Source organism: Crotalus tigris, unplaced genomic scaffold (assembly GCF_016545835.1).
Source record: "Crotalus tigris isolate CLP2741 ecotype Arizona unplaced genomic scaffold, ASM1654583v1 scf7180000017598.18339901613:2243638, whole genome shotgun sequence".
In the NCBI taxonomy this organism is placed as follows: Eukaryota; Metazoa; Chordata; class Lepidosauria; order Squamata; family Viperidae; genus Crotalus; species Crotalus tigris.
In genome coordinates, this window is record NW_024096502.1 from 800,410 (window position 1) to 823,299 (window position 22,890).

Genomic DNA, 22,890 nt, shown 5'->3' on the forward strand with positions numbered 1-22,890 from the left:
GTCTCCAGTACTTGTCCGAATCCTCAATTCTAGGCATATTGTTGTGGCGTGCATATATTTATCTGTTTCTAAACACACCGATGGCCACCTAATGAGAAGGAGGGACTCACTGGAGAAGAGCCTGATGCTGGGAAAGATGGAGGGCAAGAGAAGAAGGGGATGACAGATGGAGTCACGGAAGCAGCAGGCGTGAGCTTAAAGCAGTGGTTTTCAACCTTTTTAATGCCGCGACCCCCCAACCGGTCGTAAGTCGAGGACTGCTCAACCAGTCGTAAGTTGAGGACTACTCAACTGGTACAGCACCGTTTGCAGAATGGGACTTTTGGTGGGCTCAGCAGGGCAGAGACAGCCCAGACAATTCCTATTGGCTTTTGAAAGCCAATAGAATTAGACTCTATTCAAGAGAGTCTATTCTATTGGCTTTCAAAAGCCAATAGAATAAAAGGGAGTAGCACAGCTAAGGAAAAGGGGGAAAAAATGGCGGACTGCGTTGTTTGGCGACCCCCGTGAAATGGTCGTTCAACCCCAAATGGGGTCCTGACCCACAGGTTGAGAACCACTGGCTTAAATGGACTCCAGAAGATGGTAGAGGACAGGAAGGCCTGGAGGAACGTTGTCCGTGGGGTCGCGATGGGTCAGACACGACTTCGCAACTAACAACAACAAAACACACCGAGGAGGCTGCTGAAGACTAATTACACAGGATAAGAAAGTCCCAATCCTTCCCTCCCAGCTTCTTTGCTTGGGGACAAGACAAATACAGCCGGAAATCTCGGCTGCATGCCCAAATTGGAAACGCAGAAAGAGTTCACGCTCTTTCTTCACTGCCGTAACCGTTCTAGCTCCTGGGTGGCTTTGCCTGTTTCGTGCTGGGCTTTGCCCTCTTCTTCGTCTCATCCAGAAAGCTTTCAGGCAGCTTTTGTTTTATCCCAATTTCCTGGACAGGATATTTGAGGAACCCTCAACACAATGGCTCCATTTGGAAGCGGGCCAAACTGGGCGCTCCCTCGCCCCGAAACGAAGCCGTGCTTTGCAAAAGCTGCCCCCCTACGTGGGAACCCAGCAAGGGGGGGGGGAACTACACCTTCCCTCTTGCTCGGGGGCAGGTGGGAGGACCACCTGAGAAAGTGGAGGGGGAGGGCGTCTCTCTCTCTCTCTCCCCCCCCCCCTTCCTTCCTTCCTTCCAATTCCAGGTGCAGGTGGCCGATGAAAGCCAGGTGCAAATTCTCTTGCCTCTAAAGGCTGGCTTTGCCCAGCTGGGCACACACTAGCAGAACCCAACACAATGGGGGTTCTTTTGTTGCCTCCGGTAGCTAGGCAGGTAACCTGACCCGCCTCGGGGGCCATAAACAAAGCAGGCGCCGCCACGAAAGGCACGGCAGCCTCTCCGGAGCCAAGCGGGGACCCTTCCCTCTTCACCTCGGAGACCGAAGCCGACGACGTTCAGCCGGAAGGCATTTCTACCAGTAGATCTCAACCCCGCTTGTAAACTGGCAGAGGCTCTGCTCGATGCCCAGGGGGGTTCCCATTCATCCAGGTCACGTGGCGGGCGAGGGACGGCCAGGAGCCCACCCGGTTCTCTTCTCCCCCCCCACCCCCGCGGGCTTTAATTAGGGGAACTGGCCGGGCTGCCCACCCCCGGGACCCCCCCCCCAGTCCCCGAGGCCGGAGGGGCTGCCCACGGGCGCCCGGTTGGCGGCCCCGCCAGGCCTCCCCGGGCAGGGCCGGCCACGCCACGCCCCCGAGCTCGGGCGGGGCGCCCGGCTGGCATCTGCCGGTTGCTGGCGGCCGCTCGGAGGTCGTTGCCGCTGCCGCCGCTGCCACCTGTGGCGGCTCCGCTCCTCCGGGGTCCCGGCGGGTCTTCCCGGCGGCCATGGCTTCAGGCGCCGACCAGGTGAGCCGCGCTGCCCGGAATCCTCCGGGAAAGGAGGGGGCGGGAGGCAGCCGGGGGTCGCCCCTCGCCCACCCGCCCTCCTGCTCGGGGGAGCCGCGGGTCTGCGGGCTCCGACGGCTGCTCGGCGGGCAGGCGGTGCAGCGACGCCTACGGCAGCTCCGGAGGGAGCAGGGCTCGCCGTGCCCGGTCTCTCTCTCTCCCCGCCGGGGCCCCTCGCGCCCCGGCGGAGCCTGGCGGCGAGCCGGACCGGGCGCTTTCCCGGTCCTCCGAGGACCAAAGCCGGACCCGGAGCCCCGAGAGAAGCTCCCCCGCCCTGCCCGAGGCCGGGCCGGGAGGCTCTTGGGAAGCCCCGCCAGCTGGCCGGTCCGAGGCGGCCCGGCGGCCGAGGTTAGGAGGTGGGGGATCCCGGCCTCCGCCACCCGGGGCGGCCCCGGCAGGAGAAGCTGCGCGGCGAGGCCAGCGGGGGCTCCCCGGCCGTCCCTGCGAATTGGCCTGCGCTTCCCCCCCCCCCCGGCCGCCGGACCCGCCTCCTCGGCGGCTCTCCGGCTTGGGATTGGCCGAGCGGGCGCCTTTCTCTGCCAACGGGAGCGTCGAGGTGAGCTGCGTTCCCTTTACTGGAAATACGGTACTTTGGAGGGGAGTCCCAGTTTTTCCTTGGCTGGCCCACTGGGTCTCCCCCGAATTATGTATCCGGTGCATTTTGAGATGTGCTGGTCTTGTGCCTTTAAAGCCTTGCCGTTTAAAGGGGGCGGGGGGGGGGAAACGGGTGGAAACTCATCAAGGAGAGAAGCAACCTAGAACTAAGGAGAAACTTCCTGACAGTGAGAACAATTAACCAGTGGAACCACCTGCCTCCAGAAGCGGTGAATGCTCCAGAGAGACTGGACAGCCATTTGTCTGAAATGGTATAGGGCAGGGGTAGGCAACCTTGGCTCTTTTATGACTCGCGGACTTCAACTCCCAGAATTCTTGAGCTAGCCGTGCTGGCTCAGGAATTCTGGGAGTTCAAGTCCACGAGTCATAAAAGAGCCAAGGTTGCCTACCTCTGGTATAGGGTTTCCTGCCTGACCCAGGGGGTTGAACTACATGACCTCCAAGGTCCCTTCCAACTTTATCATTATTAAGAGTCCAAGGGATGCCAAGTCCCTTTGTGAGTTTTTCCTTTTGGTGGTTGAGAAACGCACGTGTTTTTCATAAAAAAAAATATGAAAAACATAAATTTATGTTTTGTGTTTTCCATAAAACATAATTTAGAAATACATTGTTGTTGTTAGTTGCAAAGTCGTGTCCAACCCATCATGACCCCATGGACAATGTTCCTCCACACCTTCCTATCCTCTACCATCTTCTGGAGTCCATTTAAGTTCACACCTACTGCTTCAGTGACTCCATCCAGCCATCTCATCCTCTGTCGTCCCGTTCTTCTATTGCCCTCCATCTTTCCCAGCATTAGGCTCTTCTCCAGGGAGTCCTTCCTTCTCATTAGGTGGCCAAAGTACTTGAGTTTCAACTTCAGGATCTGGCCTTCTAAAGAGCAGTCGGGGTTGATCTTCTCTAGGACTGACTGGTTTGATCGCCTTGCAGTCCAGGGGACTCGCAGGAGTCTTCTCCAGCCCCAGAGTTCAAAGGCCTCCATTCCTTGGCGCTCAGCCTTTCTTATGGTCCAACTTTCACAGCCATACATTGCAACTGGGAAAACCATGGCCTTGACTATATGTACTTTTGTTGGCAGGGTGATGTCTCTGTTTTTTAGTATGCTGTCTAGATTTGGCATAGCCGAATTATGTAGCCGGCACATTTTGAGGTGTGCTGGTCTTCTTCATTTAAGCCATGCCATTTAGAGTCGAAGGGATCCCAAGTCCCTGTGTGAGATTTTCCTTTTAGTGGTTGAGAAACGCACATGTTTTTCATAAAAACGTGTTTTGGGAAAAACACAAATTTATGTTTTATGTTTTCCATGAAACACAATTTAGAAATACATGCGTTTTTCATAAAAGCAACTTTTAGCAAACTTTTTAGCAAACCTATCCAAGCTTTCAAATGCCAGCGGTTTTCCCCTTCGCTTCGCTCTCCTCCCACAAGGTGGCGCTGCAGCGCAACATATGTTACAACTTGCTTTTCCCATGAAACTTGCTTTAGTTATTATTTTTGCTCTCTTGTAAACAGCCTGAAGATATTAATTCGTGTTTGGTTAGAAGTATCTAAAGAGGAGAGTAGGATGTAAACATGCGAAGCTCCGGTTGTTTTTATGCACAGAGAAACATGTTGCAAAAATATATACTGTACGCAAAACAGATTGGTTTTGGAAAGAGGGAGGGAGGGAGGGAGAGAGAAGACAATGCAAGAAAGAGGCCTTAAGTCAGGGGTGTCAAACTGAATTTCACTGAGGGCCGCATCAGCATTGCGGTTGCCCTGGGGGGGGGGCAGGTGGGTGTGGCCAGAGTGGTTGCAGCCTACTGGGTGGGTGTGGAGGGAGTGGATGTGGCCTACTGGGTGGGCGTGGCCAGCTCTACATCGTTCCGGTCAAGGGTGCCTGTGGGGGCCTGGGCAGGAGTGGGACAGATCGGAGGGTCTCTGGCAGAAGCGGGGTGGGACCGGGGCAAGTGCCAAGGCACGGTCCACTGGAGGAGCCTCACTGCCTGCTGAAACCCCTCCACCAGAGCCCATCAAGTCGGATATGTGAAGTAGGCGAGGGCCATTTGTTGGCCGCTTCCAGGTGATGGTGCATGTCTTCATTCCTCACAAAGGTTGACATCTCCTCAGTGTGCACCCAGGGGGTGAGGCCGACACAGCAGAGGCTGGTTCCTCGCTGTTTCCAGACGGCCTTGTGGAGCTAAGACTGAATGCGTTTCAGCATAGATGGCCACCACAACATTGTACATTGGCTCCCGGCCGGCCTGGGCCAGGGCCAAGGCAGTGGGGGCCATTCCCTCACTGTTTCCAGGATGGCTTCACGGGCCACATGAAACCACTTCGCAGGCCACATCTGGCCCCCGGGCCTTGTGTTTGACATGTCTGCCTTAAGTGAAATCCCAGCCCTGGGAAAATAGTAAGCACGTGAGACTTAAAAATCACCCACACTTGATTCTGCTTGGGGTATAGGAGAGGAGATAGATACTGGGAGAGCGTCAAGACCAATCCTGGCTTGAACCATTTTCTTTCCAGTGACTGTTTAAAAGTTATTAAGGCATCTTGTTGAGAAGGAGAGAGGACACTGTAGCCACTTGACAATCTGTACATTAACTGCATTTCTTTGCAGGATTTTCTTATTATTTCTTCTTTTTTAGAGTTATTCTAGACTCTATAGAAACCGATATTTATGTAAAATTAGTTGTAATTATTAAGGTCGTCTAAACACAACTCAGAAGGAAAACATCCAAACAGGGTGGTTTTTTTTGAGGTTAAGCCAGTGTGGAATCCCAGTGCTGTAGCCTAGACTGGGAAGTTTTTCTGATTAGCCAGATCAGGATAAGCCATGCCTATCTCACTGCCAAAGACGTGTGCATGAATCCAATTGGAGGGCAGCTCAGCAGAAGAGGGGGGAGGGGCGGCCTTTACTGACTCTAGAGCAGGGGTAGGCAATCTTGGCTCTTTTATGACTCATGGACTTCAACTCCCAGAATTCCTGAGCCAGCATGGCTCAGCTTGGAAACCTCTCCCTGTCCCCTCAGCATGGCTGGCTCAGGAATTCTGGGAGTTGAAGTCCACGAGTCATAAAAGAGCCAGGGTTGCCTACCTCTGGCCTAGGCCTAGGCCGCTTTCTGACTCGTGGACTTTAACTCCCAGAATTCCTGAGCCAGTGTGGCTCAGCTTGGAAACCTCTCCCTGTCCCCTCAGCATGGCTTTCTCAGGAATTCTGAGAGTTGAAGTCCACGAGTCATAAAAGAGCCAAGGTGGCCTACCCCTGGTCTAAGGGCTCTCCTGCCACCAGGAACCCTGATTTAAAAACTTGAATGCCATTGTTGAAAAGCTTGGAAACTGCCTCAGAATTTCACTGCATCCACACTATTCATATTTTAAAGGGAATATGGAAGATGCGACATGCTTTTAAATGAATATGAGTTAACCAGATTGGTGCAGCAGTTAAAGGCACTGGAGATGAGCTGGGAGGCTGGGAATTTGGGTGAGCCACTCTCTCTCAGCCCTAGAAAGAAGGAGGCGAAGGCAAACCATTTCCAAAAATGTTGCCATGTAATTGCCAGATGACAGCGCGCGCGCACACACACACACAGAAACACACACACACACACACACACCGAGAGAGAGAGAGAGAGAGAGAGAGAGAGAGAGAGAAGATGAAGAATTCCTTGAATATTTTTTTTTCAGCATTTCTTTAGGCTGCCAGTTGCTCTGAAATTCAGTCACCTTTTTGAGGAGATAAATATCTGATATTGAAGATCCCTCAAAGTGTTAATTACTTGCTCTCTGACTTAGTGCGTATGTTTGTTTGCACGCTTCTAGAGCAAGGGTCACTAACCTGTGGTCTGTGGCCCACTATCGGGCTGTGGGCTGTTGGCCATTGGGCCACGTGAGTGGCTGGCCAGTGCACGGGCGTGTGTGTGCTCGCACACCCCACTCGCACTAGCATTGCGGTGTTGCTTGGGCACTAGCAATGCCGTGAGCGTCGGGCAGGCACTAATGTTGCCACGAGCGCAGCCCCCATTCATGCTAGCATCGTGGCGTTGTGTGGGCACTAGCAATGCCATAGCCATTGGGTGGGCAGTATCATTGCTGCAAGCACAACATCCCCATTTGCGCTAGCATTGTGGCATTATGTGGGCGCAAGCATCGCCCAAGCATTGCGCAGGCGCTCGTGGCCCCATTTGCGTCACATGCGCAATTATGGCCTCATTCGTGCACGCACAGCTCCGTTTGCACGTCCGCATGCTCGCACGCATAAAGGCACCTCCATCCCCCCGCCCCGGGCACCAAACCAGAAAGGTTGGGAACCCCTGCTCTAGAGAAGATACATTAGACTTAAAAAGTTATTTTTATTATTGTCTTTAATTGTTTATGGTTTCCTGATTACAGCACAACAAAAAAATAAGCCAGGTTTTGGCATTTTTGACATATTTGTTTTGCAGAACGGTAGCAAAGATTCACCGGGTTAAATTCCCCAAAAGTTAAATTGCACGAGTGTCCTCTTAATCTCAGGATGGGAAGTCAGCAGCTAGGAGGGACCTGGATGCCTGCAGAATGAATGTCAGATGGGATTTGGAAGAGAAACCCTTTCTGCAGCACCCATGGAGTCCTAGAAACGGATATGGCTGCTTTAATGAGCCTTCAGGGCAGGGCAGGTGGAAACACCACAGGCATCCCAGGAATGTCATTCTACCACTGTAGGGTGTAGTAACAGAATTGTGAAATTACATCCAGGCTTCTCTGGATCTCATCTCAAATGAAATACGGTCAGGGCAGGGCTGTTGTGAGTTTCTTTCTCACATATCGTCCTGTCTCTGGGCTGTGGAATCTTTTCTCCAAGTCCTTCCTTTGCAGCTGTCTCCTGCCTTCCTCAAGATCAGTGTTTCTCAACCTTGACAATTTTAAGGCATGTGGACTTCAACTCCCAGAATTCCACAGCTAGCATTGCTGGCTGTGGAATTCTGGGAGTTGAAGTCCACATGCCTTAAAATTGTCAAGGTTGAGAAACACTGCTCAAGATCAACTTTGAATTCCTTTCGGTCCAAATAGCTACTGTGTTTGTGTTCCCAGGTCTCTTCCAAACTGAAACCAAACAATTGCACAAGCTTGCGTCCTACATGGCACTACGGACAACTCTTCTGTTGTGTTACAACTCTTCTGTTGTGTTTGGTGATGCGTGGCATTGCCCGATGACTTGTCAACATGGTCAGTGTTTAGGTAACCGTGACACAATGAGGTGAAGAGGAAGGAGATGGTTGAGTTGGGGGATCTGCAGGCCTCCTCTTAACTCAGAAGGTTCTTGAAAAAACACAACCATCAGCTGCAACAATAACAGTGTCTTGGGAAAGCTGGTGTGATGGTTATTTCCCAGCGTCTCATCAGAAGACTCCACTTGTGAGCAATTTTAAATTGCTGACTGGCTTCACAACTTGTCTTGTCATCTGGGGAGGATCACCAAGCTGATGTCTCCCAGAAGTTGCCCTCCTGCATTGGAACAGGGTGATTTTTCCTCCTCACCATTCTTTTTTTTTTTTTGTGCAGCTACTTTTTCTGAAATTTACCTCAGATATTCCTTATGAGAGAAGCCATTGTTACTGCTGCTGCAAACTCATTCGAGACCATCTCAAAACAACAAAGCATCAAAAAAAGATCCAGCTTTTCAAATCAGCATGGTCTGAGGGATTTCCATGCCATTTTATTCCATTGGATAAAAATGAAGATTGTTTTTGTTTTTTTCCATGTGAAATAGGGTGATAGTTCTTAAACAATGAAGCCATCAAAGTAGTTTGCCTCCGTGGAGTGACTTTGGCACAATGGCTGTTTCTAGTTTAGGGCCTTTAGCTCTTGAAACGTTCCCTGCGCAGCCCTTGCAACAAGACGGAGATGGCGATAAATATGTGTTAATTCTTCTTTTCTTGTGCCATATCCGTTATTGGACGTTGGCGATCCTGTTGGTGATCCTGTTTTTATCAGCAGCTGCACGAAAAAGGGCCGCTGAGTTTTGTCCAAACCAGTCCCTTAGATTTTGAAGCCACAATGTTCTTCTTCTGCCTGGACCTCGTTTGCCTTCAGTCTTTCCCTGGAGGATTAAATGGAGTATGCCGTATTTTTAAGGTGACCAACTTTTTTACAATGAAAAGAAGGACACAAATAAATTGAAGAAAAAAATATCGTAAACAAAAGAAACATTTTATTCATTGCAACAATAATACAGACAACTTGCATGTGCAAAGTTTGCCAGCCGGGTGTTTTGGCGCGCTCAGCAGCAATTCCTATTGGCTTTCAAAAGTTGAAAAAAAAAAGTTGAAAAAGTTGAAAAAAAAAACCATCAAAAAAAGGTGCCGGAACACCGTTCTGAGCGTTCTATGAGAGAGAAAAAAAGCCCTGCAGATTAGTCTTCAAATATTGAAAAGGAGGACATGTAGGAGGACACTTTTCGAGGGAGGACAGAACTTACAAAAGGAGGACTGTCCTCCCTAAAGGAGGACGGTTGGTCACCTTAGTATTTTTCTGGGTGTCGCATCACATGTCCAAAATATTCTAACATTCATTTTTTAAATTGTTTTGATGATTTCTCTGGGCTTTCCCAGGCGGCTGATCACCTCCTCATTTCTGATCTTGTCAACCCGGCTTATACATAACAGCCGCCTGTAAATCCACATTTCAAAGGCTTCCAGTCTCTTCAGGTGGCCTTCTGTCAGAGACCAACTCTCTACTCCACAGAGCAGGATAGAAAAAAATATAACACCTGACAAGCCTGATTTTCAATCTTAATGTGTTAATGGTAAACTTGAATGTCTCCAGCATTCAGCGCTGATCATAATGCCTTGTATAACATGTCAAGTTACACCTAAACTGGCAGGTTGGATTGTGGATTGTGGGTGGGGAGCCAGAAGCCTCTGAAGGCCACCCAAGAGTGTAATGACTCAGTGGGAATTTTAATGAGGCTGCAGAAGACAGGTACAAGCTGGGATCTCCGAAGGCAGATCCTGAGTGAGAAGGCCGTGAAAAACCAGTTCTCCAGGGCGGTATTGGTACAGTGGTGGGAGCCTGGCCCTGGGAAGGAGAAAAGTTAAGGCAAGAGACATTTTCCTTACAATGTCCCAGTCTTTAGAAGAACGTAAGGTTGGGCCTGCTGGATCAGAACAAGGCTGATAATGCATCAGCACAGATGCTTTGGGTTGGGGACTTCAAGCTAGACAAGGATGCCCACCTCACCCTGTGTGGCCTTCCAGCTGGGCCAGAAGGAAAGCATGAAGTAACAGCTAAAGTACAGCAAGTCTGCCAAGTAGGCCCTCATCCCTGGAAAGATCTGACTGCTTGTCTCCAGGTCTTCCCACACCCCTAGGAGCAAAAGGGGAGTTTGAGATCTTGTCCTCCATGTTATTTTGAGAGACCTGACTGGGATGGGGTTAGGGCAGGGGTAGGCAACCTTGGCTCTTTTATGACTTGTGGACTTCAACTCCCAGAATTCCTGAGCCAGCCATGCTGAGAGGGAAGGGAGAGGTTTCCAAGCTGAGCCATGCTGGCTGAGGAATTCTGGGAGTTGAAGTCCACAAGTCATTAAGGGGGGCATAGTTCCCCCATGCTGGCTGAGGAATTCTGGGAGTTGAAGTCCACGAGTCATGAAGGGGCCATAGTTCCCCCATGCTGGCTCAGGAATTCTGAGAGTTGAAGTCCGCGAGTCATAAAAGAGCCAAGGTTGCCTACCCCGGCATTAGGGGAAAGATTATTGACCAATGAAAGCAAAAATCCAAGAAGGGCAGAGCAATCCTTTCTTGTGCTGTTGTCATCACTACAGCTGTGGAGCCACCTAATCAGTGGGAGTGAAGCTCAGTTCAGAAGGATCTACTTTGGCCAATCTGATAGATCAAACGTTCTCCAAAGAACCGGCTTGTTAGTTTAAGAGCACAATAGTCTTCTAAAAAAGGAATTCCGTTTGCCTTTAGGGGAAGCTACTTGATCCCTGCTTTAATTTCAGTTTTGAACAGTTTTGAACAGGTTCAAGTTGAAACCCATAGTTTTGGGCTTCAACTTGAAATTGAAGTAAAGTAACTTTACTTCAATTTCAAGTTGAAGCCCAAAACTGTTTAGTAAGTCATTCATATTTTTAGGAACTCCGTAGCTGAATGACTCCCGTGCTAAAGCGATTATTTTAAGAAAGCTTTGTGGTTGTTGCTTTGTAATATTTTGCTTTCGTAGCGTGAGATTCAGATCCCTTTGCCAACCTCTTGCGCTCTGGTGAGGTTCACGGAGGGCTGGTCACTTGGTCAAATGTGCTTTGGCCAGGCCAACCCCAGTCTGCCTTATCAGACTGCTGGCCTCGTGATGACACGTCATTATTGTGAGCAGGATGTATTACTCTTCCGGGGCAAATTCTGCCGCCTGCCTCATAATCCTACACAAAACATAGGACCCAACAGGAGCCTGTGAGGAAAGATCCAGTCTGGGCAACCTGCGCCCACTCAGCGAGGGAATACAGAAGATAAATAAGGCCTGAATCATGGAGGTTGAGCTGCTGGCTTTCTCCATTACTGGGCGAGGGGGCCTGTCATTTGCTGAAGCTCTTTAGGGATGAGGAGAATTCATCTGCCAGGCGCTACTACTCTGGTAACAAGAGCCGCCTCTGAGGAAAATGCGTAGCTGAATTCAAGGCATGACTTGATGGGGGGAAAAAATGCATGGAGGTTTTCTAATACCTTAGATCAGTAGCTTTACGAGAGGGCCTGTGCTGATCATGCAGATTTTTATATCCAGAGATCTTATAAAATAACTACATGGGAAAACTGAGCCATTCTTGGGTGATCTCAGAATAATAATAGTAACAACAACAACAATAATAATAATAAAGTTGGAAGGAACCTTGGAGGTCATCTAGTCCAACCCTCTACTCAGGCAGGAAACCCTATACCATTTCAGACAAATGGCTGTCCAGTCTCTTCTTAAAAACTTCCAGTGTTGGAGCATTCACCGCTTCTGGAGGCAGGTTGTTCCACTGGTTAATTGTTCTAACTGTCAGGAAGTTTCTCCTTAGTTCTAAGTTGCTTCTCTCCTTGATTAGTTTCCATCCGTTGCTTCTTGTCCTGCCTTCAGGAGCTTTGGAGAAGAGCTTGACTCCCTCTTCTTTGGGGTAGCCCCTGAAATACTGGAAGGCTGCTATCATGTCCCCCCTCGTCCTTCTCTTCATTAAACTAGACATACCCAATTCCAGCAACCGTTCCTTGTATGCTTTAGCCTCCAGTCCCCTAATCATCTTTGTTGCTCTTCTCTGTACTCTTTCTAGAGTCTCAACATCTTTTTTACATCGTGGGGACCAAAACTGGATGCAGTATTCCAAGTGTGGCCTTACCAAGGCCTTGTAAAGTGGTATTAACACTTCACGTGATCTTGATTCTATCCCTCTGTTAATGCTTCCTTCCCCTCCCTCCCTCCCTTTCCACCTCCCTCCCTTCCTCCCTCCCTCCCCTTCTCCCTCCCTCCTCTCTCCTCCCCTTCCTCCCTCCTCCCTTCCTTCCCCTCCCCCTCCCTTCCCTTCCTCCCTCCCTCTCTCCCCCCTCCTCCGGTTCCTCCTGTCCCCCTCCATCCCTCCCTTCCTTCCCTTTTCCTTCCCTCCCTCCCCCTCCTCTCCTTCCTTCCTTCCTCCCTCTCCTCTCCTCCCCTCCCTCCCTCTCTCCCCCTCTTCCCTCCCTCCCTTCTTTCCTCCCTCTCTCCCTCCCCTTCTCCCTCCCTCCTCTCTCCTCCCCTTCCTCCCTTCCTCCCTTTCTCCCCCTCCCTCCCTTCCCTCTGTTCCTCCCTCCCTCCCTCTCTCCCCCCTCCTCCGGTTCCTCCTGTCCCCCTCCCTCTCTTCCTTCCTTTCCTTTTCCTTCCCTCCCTCCCTCTCCTCTCCTTCCTTCCTTCCTCCCTCTCCACCCCTCCCCTCCCCTCCCTCACTCCCTCTCTTCTCTCCCTCTCTTCTTTCCTCCCTCCCTCCCTCCCTCCCTTCTCCCTCCTCCCCTTCCTCCCTCCCTCCTCCCCTACATGCCTACCTACCTATCTGAATTTTGTCTCTGGGATGGCAACTGCAAGGCAGAAGTTCCTTCCTTAGTGGTTTTGCTCCTTTGTTTTCAAGCCCGATCAGCTTTGAGTGCTGGGAGATAAGGTGGCCTGTGAAAGAAGAGCTGGGCAAGATGAGCCAGAGAGCAGCAGAGGGAGCCCTTGTCTCATGCAGGCACTCGGAGGCCTTAGATAGATAGGAGAAGGAGACCATGGGAGAAGCAGCTGAACCTGCATATTGGCCTCTCCTGGTTCCTCAGCTCTGATAGATTTTGGCTCCAACTCCATTGGTGTTATTGTGTTCCATCTTCCTTTGGGCCAGGAGACTAGATGGAAGAACAGACCTGGTGGACGGTTTAAACCCTAGAGATTCACTTCCCTTTCCTCCAGGAGTTCCTGTGTCCCTCACTCTGAAGAACTGCAGAAGATGAAACCCTGGGTGGCATAGAGGAATCTGGGCCTGCAACAGTCCTTCCTGGTATCAAACCAGAGGGAATTCAGAGAGGTGGGGTGGGGGCAGGGGCAGACCAGTGTTGGCTGTGGAGCTTGGATGAAGGACGCAGCCGTTGTGTCCACGCTTGCAACAAGCGCACCGTTCCTTATGTTGTATTCAGAAAATTCCAGAAAGGTTCTCCTTGTATTCCATTCAGCATTAACACTGAGCGTCTTGGGCAGGAGACAAGCAATCTAGAACTAAGGAGAAACTTCCTGACAGTTAGAACCAATGGAACAACCTGCCTCCAGAAGCGGTGAATGCTCCAACACTGAAAGTTTTTAAGAAGAGACTGGACGGCCCTTGGTCTGAAATGGTATAGGGTTTTCCTGCCTGAGCAGGGGGTTGGACTAGATGACCTCCAAGGTCCCTTCCAACTTTATTATTATTATTATTAGCTTAGATCGTTCCTGCCTATCAAGCTGTTTAGGGGCCGAAGAAGCTCCGTATAACTGCCTCCTTTTAAAAGTTCCTTGAAAAATAAATAGGAGATGAATGAAAGGATTAATGTATTTGTGACACTTAAGAAATCAATACGTAGGGCAAGGGTGGCCTTAAATCATGGAAAGGAAGGAAAGCATTAATGACCAGGTCAAAGTTTGCCCAACCAATTGGGAAGATGAGAGCTCCTTTCTTTGTTTTTGGGCTCATCAGAAATTTGCTTCCCTCTGCTTCTCATCCAGTGTCCAGAACGGGGTGGGTGGAAGCAGGAAATAGCTGGAGTCTGGGCTTCTTTTTAAACCTTTTGCAGTCCCAGCCTGGACCTCAGATGCAACCTTTGCAACCTTCCACGTACGGAGGCATTTTGCTCCACAGAAGTGGATCTGTTTCTCTTGGCTTAACTGAACAAAATTTAAAATAAAATAAAATAAAAATGAAAATTCTGATTTAATACAGCAACGAGATTTTTTTTTTTTTTTTGCTTTCCGCTTCCCTTAAAATAGAGCTTAGCATTTCACAGGAGGGTTATCTATGTTTTGCTTCAGAAATGGAGATTTGTATAAATAAGTAGATCGGTTTTTCTTTATAAACGAGACATGAAATATTTTGGTCTCGAGACATCCCCATTTTAACTTGCTGTTGCCATGGCCACTCATTAGTATTCCATGGAGACCTGGTTGCCATGGAGAAATGTGTAGTTGTACAAGGTTTCCATAGTTACCCTCCATCCTTAGGAACCTTTTGATATATCAGCTAGCAGATCTGTTTGGGTAAGCCTGAAATATTACAGTAGTATTTAAAGCCCGGGCAATTAAGGTGGGGTGTTCAATCTGCGGCTCGGATATTTATCTTTAGACTTCAAGGGAAACGGTTTGGGGGCAGAAACAGCCACTCTAAAAATAAGGCTTTCAGAAACGGCTTCACAGTTGGGAATTCAACCTACATTTACATTTTGTGCGGGTTTTAAATAATAGGTTTGAAAGACGGTGCTTCCAGATCTTTTCCGAACACTGCGCTGCGTTCGGGGTCCTTGACTATTCGCACGGCAGCTGCTGGAAGTCAGTCTTGGTTGGTGTGGCCCTTTAAGGCCATACTTGGAATACGGCATCCAGTTTTGGTCACCATGATGTCAAAAAGATGTTGAGACTCTAGAAAGAATCCAGAGAAGAACAACAAAGATGATTAGGGGGCTGGAGGCTAAAACATATAAGGAACAGTTGCTGGAATTGGGTATGTCTAGTTTAACGAAGAGAAGGATGAGGGGGGACATGATGGCAGTGTTCCAATATCTCAGGGGCTGCCCCAGAGAAGAGGCAGTCAAGCTATTCTCCAAAGCGCCCGAAGGCAGGACAAGAAGCAACAGATGGAAACTAATCAAGGAGAGAAGCAGCCTAGAACTAAGGAGAAACTTCCTGACAGTTAGAACAATTAACCAGTGGAACCACCTGCCTCCAGAAGCAGTGAATGCTCCAACCCTGGAAGTTTTTAAGAAGTGACTGGACAGCCATTTGTCTGAAATGGTATAGGGTTTCCTGCCTGAGCAGGGGGTTGGACTAGATGACCTCCAAGCTCCCTTCCAACATTATTATTATTATTATTATTATTATTATTATTATTATTATTATTATTATTATTATTATTGTTGTTGTTGTTGTTGTTGTTATATAATCCATACCAGAGGGGCTACGAGTCGAGTGGGGAGGGCAGGGATGATGGAGTCCCTCAGGTGACCCTGCTTGGGATGATATTCTCCTGGAATTTTTCAAAGCAAAAATCAAAGCTATGAAATGATGGAGGAAACACATTCATGAAGGCTGCATCTCTTCCTTTTATCCTGGAATCCTCATTAGTCTCTCGAAGACTTTGTTGCCCGGAGCAATTAATTCAATTGTCCTGGCCTGTGTGTGTGTGTAGGGGGAGGGTCTGTCTCTGACCTCCGGGGTGGTGATAAAAGAAAATCACCCTCCAGGTGGCAGTTAATAAGGACAAGATTGTCAGAATGGAGATGGAAAAGCTTCTGGAAACATTTCAAACCTTCACAGCAGTTGTGAATGAGGCAATCATGGCTGTTTGACAAGAACGAAAATAAAACAAAATGCTGAATGAATGAATCTGAGTGGGGTCTCTTTGTTACGAGGCAAACTAACTCCAATTGCCCAAAAGTTGCCTACCCCTGCCCTATACCATTTTGTACAAATGGCTGTCCATTCTCTTCTTAAAAACTTCCAGTGTTGGAGCACTCACCGCTTCTGGAGGCAGGTTGTTCCACTGGTTAATTGTTCTCACTGTCAGGAAGTTTCTCCTTAGTTCTAGGTTGCTTCTCTCCTTGATTAGTTTCCCTCCGTTGCTTCTTGTCCTGCCTTCAGGTGCTTTGGAGAAGAGCTTGACTCCCTCTTCTTTGGGGTAGCCCCTGAGATATTGGAACATTGCTATCATGTCCCCCCTCATCCTTCTCTTCATTAAACTAGACATACCCAATTCCAGTAACCGTTCCTTATATGTTTTAGCCTCCAGTCCCCTGATCATCTTTGTTGCTCTTCTCTGTATACATTCTTTTCTGTAGACCAACTCTGGACTTCTCCACATAGATGATCAGGCTATCAGGGTCGATGCTTTTTTGGATTTTTAAAAAAAGGCATCAAAGGCTGAAAAAGGCAAAGCTGGGTGGAAATGTTGAGAAATAATTTCTCTGCGAAAATGGATCTCTGTCTACTGTACCTCATTGGCTAAAGCAGCGCCAGACCAGTTCAGAGGCACATGGATGAAAAAAGTAGATGTGGGCGAACAGCTTTCTCTAAAATTATCCTGAAGATTATTTCCATGCATAGATTAAGCCATTTCTAGGGAACCTGATGAAATTAATCTACTTAGCTGGATGATCTTTATAATAAGGACTGGAAAAATCTTACGCAGAGGCATTTTTGGCTTTGATATATTTTTTAAAATAATCCATGCAATTATCCTTGCTTGAGTTTGCCTCTGAGTGCCAGAACATTAAATTTAGAAAAATAGTTCAAATTCCTCATCTCTCACCCATAATAGCTTTTGTTAAAAAAAAAAAGAGAGAGAGAACATGTTGTATTTCTCTTCCCTAATTAGAATCGTACATGTAATGGTACATAGGAATGACCTTGGGAAGACAGACCAAAGAGACACAGTGAAGGGAGCACTCAGATAAAAGACAGATCAGCCCACCTCAGGAAGGTGGGTGGGACAAGCAGATCGGAAGGGACCCTTCCTAATTTTGGGGGGGGGGCTGCAAAGGACATGGGAGGGGGAGATATTGCCCTTTCAGAGTCGCAAGATTTAACGGCACCTTACAATGAAGGAGAATTAGCTTACGTGGGCCTGTTTCCTGGCTGGTCTGCCTTGTAAGGCAGACAATACAGTTTGAGCCTATTGATTCCCAATGGTTGATTGTTTGGAAGGTGAGAAGACATCACATACGGCATCCATGCCAGGATTTCAAAGGCACTGGTCCTTCTCCAGATAGTAAGTAATAGTAGTAAAGTTGGAAGGGACCTTGGAGGTCATCTAGTCCAACCCCCTGCTCAGGCAGGAAACCCTACACCATTTCAGACAAATGGCTGTCCAGTCTCTTTTTAAAAACTTCAAGTGTTGGAGCATTTACTGCTTCTGGAGGCAGGTTGTTCCACTGGTTAATTGTTCTCACTGTCAGGAAGTTTCTGCTTAGTTCTAGGTTGCTTCTCTCCTTGGGACTTTTATCTCAGGCTTGTTGAAGTTATTGTTCTTTCTCCTGAAACAAGGAGTGGGCAGAAGTTGCACCGCTGGGGTTAGCATAGGCATGGAGTATCAAAAACGTTGTCAGCACGAATGCAAGAATTGATTCCTTAAAATAAAGGAGAATGTTTCTAACTTAGGGTTGAAATGAGGGATCCTGGGCGTTCTTTAAGCCTGGTTGCTTTCTTGCAGATGTTTCATGACCCATCCTAGGAAACACCCATCAGTGAAACATCTGCAAGAAAACAGCCAAGCTCCAAGAACACCACACTCTTGTTGATGCCTCCAGTTGCGTCACATGGCTGTGACGCGACTGGTTGCGTGCAATCATTCGCACCTTTTTAGGCCAGCATCGTTCAAGATGCTTATGTGCCTTCTGCGTTATCCAAAAACACAAGTAGACATTGCAGGTCTCTGGGTTCCCCACAGGATTTATGAGATATGCATGTTGCACAGATGGATCTGTGGTGTTATTCTGCACCGAGGAAAAACTAAACAAGGAGTAAAGAAAAGGCTGAAGGGAAACTGGGAGGGAAGGGGAAAAGGATGGAGAAGCCCAGAGAGACCCATCTTTCTCTCTCTTTAGAGCAGGAATATCCAACTCTGGCAAACTTTAAAATGTGTGGACTTCAATTCCCAAAATTTCCCAGCTTGCACTGCTGGCTGGGGAATTCCGAGAGTTGACATCTGCTGGTCTTAAAACTGCCAAGATGTGGCACCCCTGCTTTAGAGCCATGGTTGATGTCCACCATTTTAATTCCTGTGAATGTACGATTTATTCACTGGGTTTCTGGAAGGCCACAGTGACATGACTTCAGCGATCTTGTTGAGCAACAGGTTTTCATTTCCCCCACCCCACCCTCTTTGCTAAAGCTCTCTTTCTTTATTATAGGTTTATCACCGATTCTACCCCCCTGGAAACACTAGAAAAGTAAGTAAATGAATAAATAATGCTTCTTTAAAAAACCCAGCCTCCGTGCTTTCTCTCTCTGCTTTCACTCTCCGGTATTAGAGGTGAACAATTTTTAGAATGAAAGTGTACGCTAAGCTGAGAGGAGCCAATCTGCGTGGTTGAGGTTTGGGAAATAAATAGCGTTTCTTAAAATATTCCAACTCCCATTAGAAATTCTCTGTTTTGATGTGTGCTGAGGAAAAGAAGAGCCCAGATCTCCTGTTGATAACAGGGGACAAAAGGAGGGGAGGTCAACAGCATCCCAATGGGAGGGACAATCAAATAATTAGATAAATAAATAAAATTATATAAAAGGACTTCCTGACTGGAGTCCTCCCTTTCAGGTGCATGTAAACAGGATATATATTTGATGAGACGACCAGAATGACTAGATCAGTGGTTCTCAACCTTTTTAATGCCGTGACCCCCAACCGGTCATAAGTCGAGGACTACTCAACCGGTCGTAAGTTGAGGACTACCCAACCGGCTGTAAGTCGAGGACTACTCAACCGGTTGTAAGTCGAGGACTACTCAACTGGTGCAGCACCGTTTGCAGAAGGGGACTTTTGGCGGGCTCAGCAGGACAGAGTCAGCCTGGACAATTCCTATTGGCTTTTGAAAGCCAATAGAATTAGACTCTATTCAAGAGAGTCTATTCTATTGGCTTTCAAAAGCCAATAGAATAAAAGGGAGTAGCACAGCTAAGGAAAAGGGGGAAAAAATGGCGGACTGCGTTGTTTGGCGACCCCCGTGAAATGGTCGTTCGACCCCAAATGGGGTCCCAACCCACAGGTTGAGAACCACTGGACTAGATAGAAAAGGAATGCCGTATTGGTGTGATTGTTATTTGGAGAAATAATTCAAAAACGTTTATCCTTAATTATCATTTATTAAAACGATAGGAATTGTATTAACTTAAGGTTGGTAAAAGAGAACACTACGGGGAGAAGAGGAAATCGTATAACGTTATCATGTGGGTTATAGACTATAGAATTTAATTATTAGTGGATGTTTGTTCAATGTAAACCCAGACAACGCACTGTCTACCAAATTTTAAGGTGATTATGTTTAAAAAATTAATAAAACATACTTTGAAAAAAAAAAGTTGTGTGACACGCCCGAAAAAGGGATGAGGTTTCAAACGCCGAGTTGCACCTACCCATTTTGGCAGTCTTCATCCTCCTCCAACTCCTCCTCCTCCTCCTCCCCCCCCTCCTCCTCCTCCTTCTGCCTTCCCAGATGGCCCTGCCAGTGGGGCTGACCCTAATACACATGTCTGATTGAATTGCTTTGGTTTTATCGCATGTCTCAGGACATGACTTTAAACACGGAACCTTTTGTCTTTTAAATAATATTTTTAATTGTTTCAAAAGCTGCGGATCTTTCGTCCGGCTTCTGTGAAGCCATTCAACCTCTTGCATAAGCTTGATGCTTCTGCTCTACGAGAAACACGCAGAAGCATCTCATCCCTTCTGTGCTCATAAAGAGAAAGGAAGTGAAATAAATTTGAGAGGTGAATTCAGTTGATATACAGTCTATTTCTAAAGTTACCAGATAAGCCTGCTCTACTATTTATTGTCTTGCAGATGGTTGCGTTTCTGTTTTTAAGCGGTTTGTGAAATCCTGGAAAGATGGGGCTGTTTGTCTATGGGTGGGGTGGGGGTAGGGTGGGTGAGTTACAGTCCCTGGTCGGAGAAGCAATTTCTGCATAAGGATCTAAGGCAGTGGTTCTCAACCTTTTTAATGCCACGACCCCCAACCGGTCGTAAGTCGAGGACTACTCAACCGGTCGTAAGTCGAGGACTACTCAACTGGTGCAGCACCGTTTACAGAATGGGACTTTTGGCGGGCTCAGCAGGGCAGAGACAGCCTGGACACTTCCTATTGGCTTTTGAAAGCCAATAGAATTAGACTCTATTCAAGAGAGTCTATTCTATTGGCTTTCAAAAGCCAACAGAATAAAAGGGAGTAGCACAGCTAAGGAAAAGGGGGGAAAAATGGCGGACTGCGTTGTTTGGCGACCCCCGTGAAATGGTCATTCGACCCCAAATGGGGTCCCGACCCACAGGTTGAGAACTACTGATCTAAGGGGAGGGGAGACCCTTTTGGGGCTGGGGTCTCTCCCTGAGTGCTCCTGGCAGCCAGCTGCCTTTCAGCATCAGGGAAAGCCTTGGAAGAGGCTCACCCTGCAGCCAGCTTCATCCTGGCTCCTGGTTGGTTTTGAGTTTTTAAAAAGCACTGACTTCTGTTTTTATTTGGCTTTGGTCTTGTGGCTTTATTCTCAGCTTATATTTTTATGGTTTTGATTTCCACACTAGACGTTTGCAGGTGAATAGTTTAAGAAATATAATAAAGGTGTTAAATAATTTTACAGAGGAGTAGTTCTTTAAAAAAGCAGAGACATCACCCTGCCAACAAAAGTACATATAGTCAAGGCCATGGTTTTCCCAGTTGCAATCTATGGCTGTGAAAGTTCGACCATAAGAAAGGCTGAGCGCCAAAGAATTGAGGCCTTTGAACTCTGGTGCTGGAGAAGACTCCTGTGAGTCCCCTGGACTGCAAGGCGATCAAACCGGTCAGTCCTAGAGGAGATCAAACCTGACTGCTCTTTAGAAGGCCAGATCCTGAAGTTGAAACTCAAGTACTTTGGCCACCTAATGAGAAGGAAGGACTCACTGGAGAAGAGCCTGATGCTGGGAAAGATGGAGGGCAAGAGAAGAACGGGACGACAGAGAATGAGGTGGCTGGATGGAGTCACTGAAGCAGTAGGCGTGAGCTTAAATGGACTCCAGAAGATGGTAGAGGACAGGAAGGCCTGGAGGAACGTTGTCCATGGGGTCGCGATGGCTCGGACACAACTTCGCAACTAACAAAAATTCTTTAAAAGATTATTAGCACTTTGCGTGTTCCCCAATACCAAGCAGCTTGGCTAATTAATAAAAAAAAAAGGGTACACTGAGAGGCCAAGGAAATCATTTTCAATTTGCGGCATTTATGCCTCTACCTGATATATCCTCCCCAGCCCCCAAGACTCCAAGTGGCTTGTGATAATGAAGGTTGAAAACATAAATCAGCCACAACAAAGCTGGAAAACCCAGAATGGCATAATAAAAATAATCACTTCCTCCTAATGGGCAAAGCAGTGACAGCCGGCGCAAATGCCACTGGAGGACCAATCTTGCATGCTGTTCAACATTTTAACCCCAGATCTCATTTTGATGGCCCTGTGGAGTGTCAGAGAGGAAAAGTGATATGCACCCCTTCATGAAGGGTCTGCAAGCCGCTGGACCTCTAGTTGGGAGAGGACCCTTCCTGGGGGCCCACGCACCAGGGTCAGTTTTTATGGCCTGGTCTTTCCCGCCTGCCAGTTGCTCTTTTTTTTTACTGACAGCCGACACACTTATTGCCTGACGTGCAGAGACTGTGTCTCTTTGGTGTCTCTGCAAATTGTGCAATCAGGACTAGCACGTCTTTTGTTCGTAGATTGGGCTATTAAGGGGAGAAATGCCGCTTTCAATATCTTAACGTTGTAACTCTTTATTTTGGTGTCTGAGGCCACAAACAAGGCTGCTTTGATGGGGGAAGTAGATTGTGGAGAAATTTCACTCTGCCTTGTGATGCTGAGCAAACAGCTACCATTCCTGGTCTGCCAGGCTCACAAGGAAAGGGAGGATTGTCTTGATTTGAGCCAGGGCCAACAAACACTAAGGTCCCCAAATGGCTTGACTGCCTTCCAGTTCTGGTTCAGCTTCTCTCTATACTTCTAGCTGTCAGGAGCCCAGTTTAGTGGAGAGACGTCGGCCTGTATTCTCATCCTGGTGGGTCCAATTTGATCTTGTGCAATCAGCACATACGAAAAAAAATCAAGTTTTTTTATTTTTTTCTTTAATTTGTTTTTTTTTTTAAAAAAAAACCCCACATATTTGTTTTGCTATATTTTTATTTCCTGGCAAGAGCAGTAGAGCTCTTGTTTTTTTTTTTTTTGTTTTTTTTTTAAAAAAAACCCAAATCTTTCTTTTGTTATATTTTTATTTCCTGCAATGCTCACCACACACAGTACTTGCAGGTTCTAAACTGCCTTTTTAATTTCTCTGTAGCCACTTCAGTCTTTAGAAAAACAGCTGGTCCAAGAGTCTGGCAAGAGCAGTAGAGCTCTTGTTTGTTTGTTTGTTTTTAAAAAAAACAAATCTTTCTTTTGCTATATTTTTATTTCCTGCAATGCTTGCCACACACAGTACTTGCAGGTTCTAAGCTGCCTTCTTAATTTCTCTGTAGCCACTTCAGTCTTTAGAAAAACAGCTGGTCCAAGAGTCTGGCAAGAACAGTAGAGCTGCGGTGGCTGTCCCATGGCTTCGGCCTTCTCTTGGAGAAAAATGATTAATTCCGCTCTGGAAATGTGAAGACAGCTGGGCTTTCCTCCAGATGTCCATTATGTAATCATTTTCTTATAGCTCCTCCGTGCTTTGCTTGATTGCAGAGGGGTGGAGAAATGGATCTCTCCTTCCTGAAACAGTCAGTTGAGGACACCTCAAATTCCGAGGTGAGCTTAGTGCTGTTTACGAGATCCAGGGAGAGCTTTCAAAACTTGGAGGAGGACCAACGCATCAGCAAAGTCCAGAAGCTCCTTAGAATCAGCTAGTTTCTTTTTCTTCTTCTTCTCAACCTTTTTAATGCCGCGACCCCCAACCGGTCGTA

General features: G+C 47.7%; 1 protein-coding gene across 1 annotated transcript in view; it reads left to right on the top strand.

Moving 5' to 3' along the window:
* The first annotated feature begins 1,777 nt into the window (after window positions 1-1,777).
* The window catches only part of ANK3 (ankyrin 3), a 338,705-nt gene continuing 317,592 nt past the window's right edge, over window positions 1,778-22,890 (top strand). Inside the window, exons 1-2 of the mRNA XM_039366374.1 lie at window positions 1,778-1,894; window positions 18,136-18,174. Coding sequence (XP_039222308.1) covers window positions 1,874-1,894; window positions 18,136-18,174 — 60 coding nt within the window. The 5' untranslated portion in view covers window positions 1,778-1,873. The remainder of the gene's footprint in view (window positions 1,895-18,135; window positions 18,175-22,890) is intronic.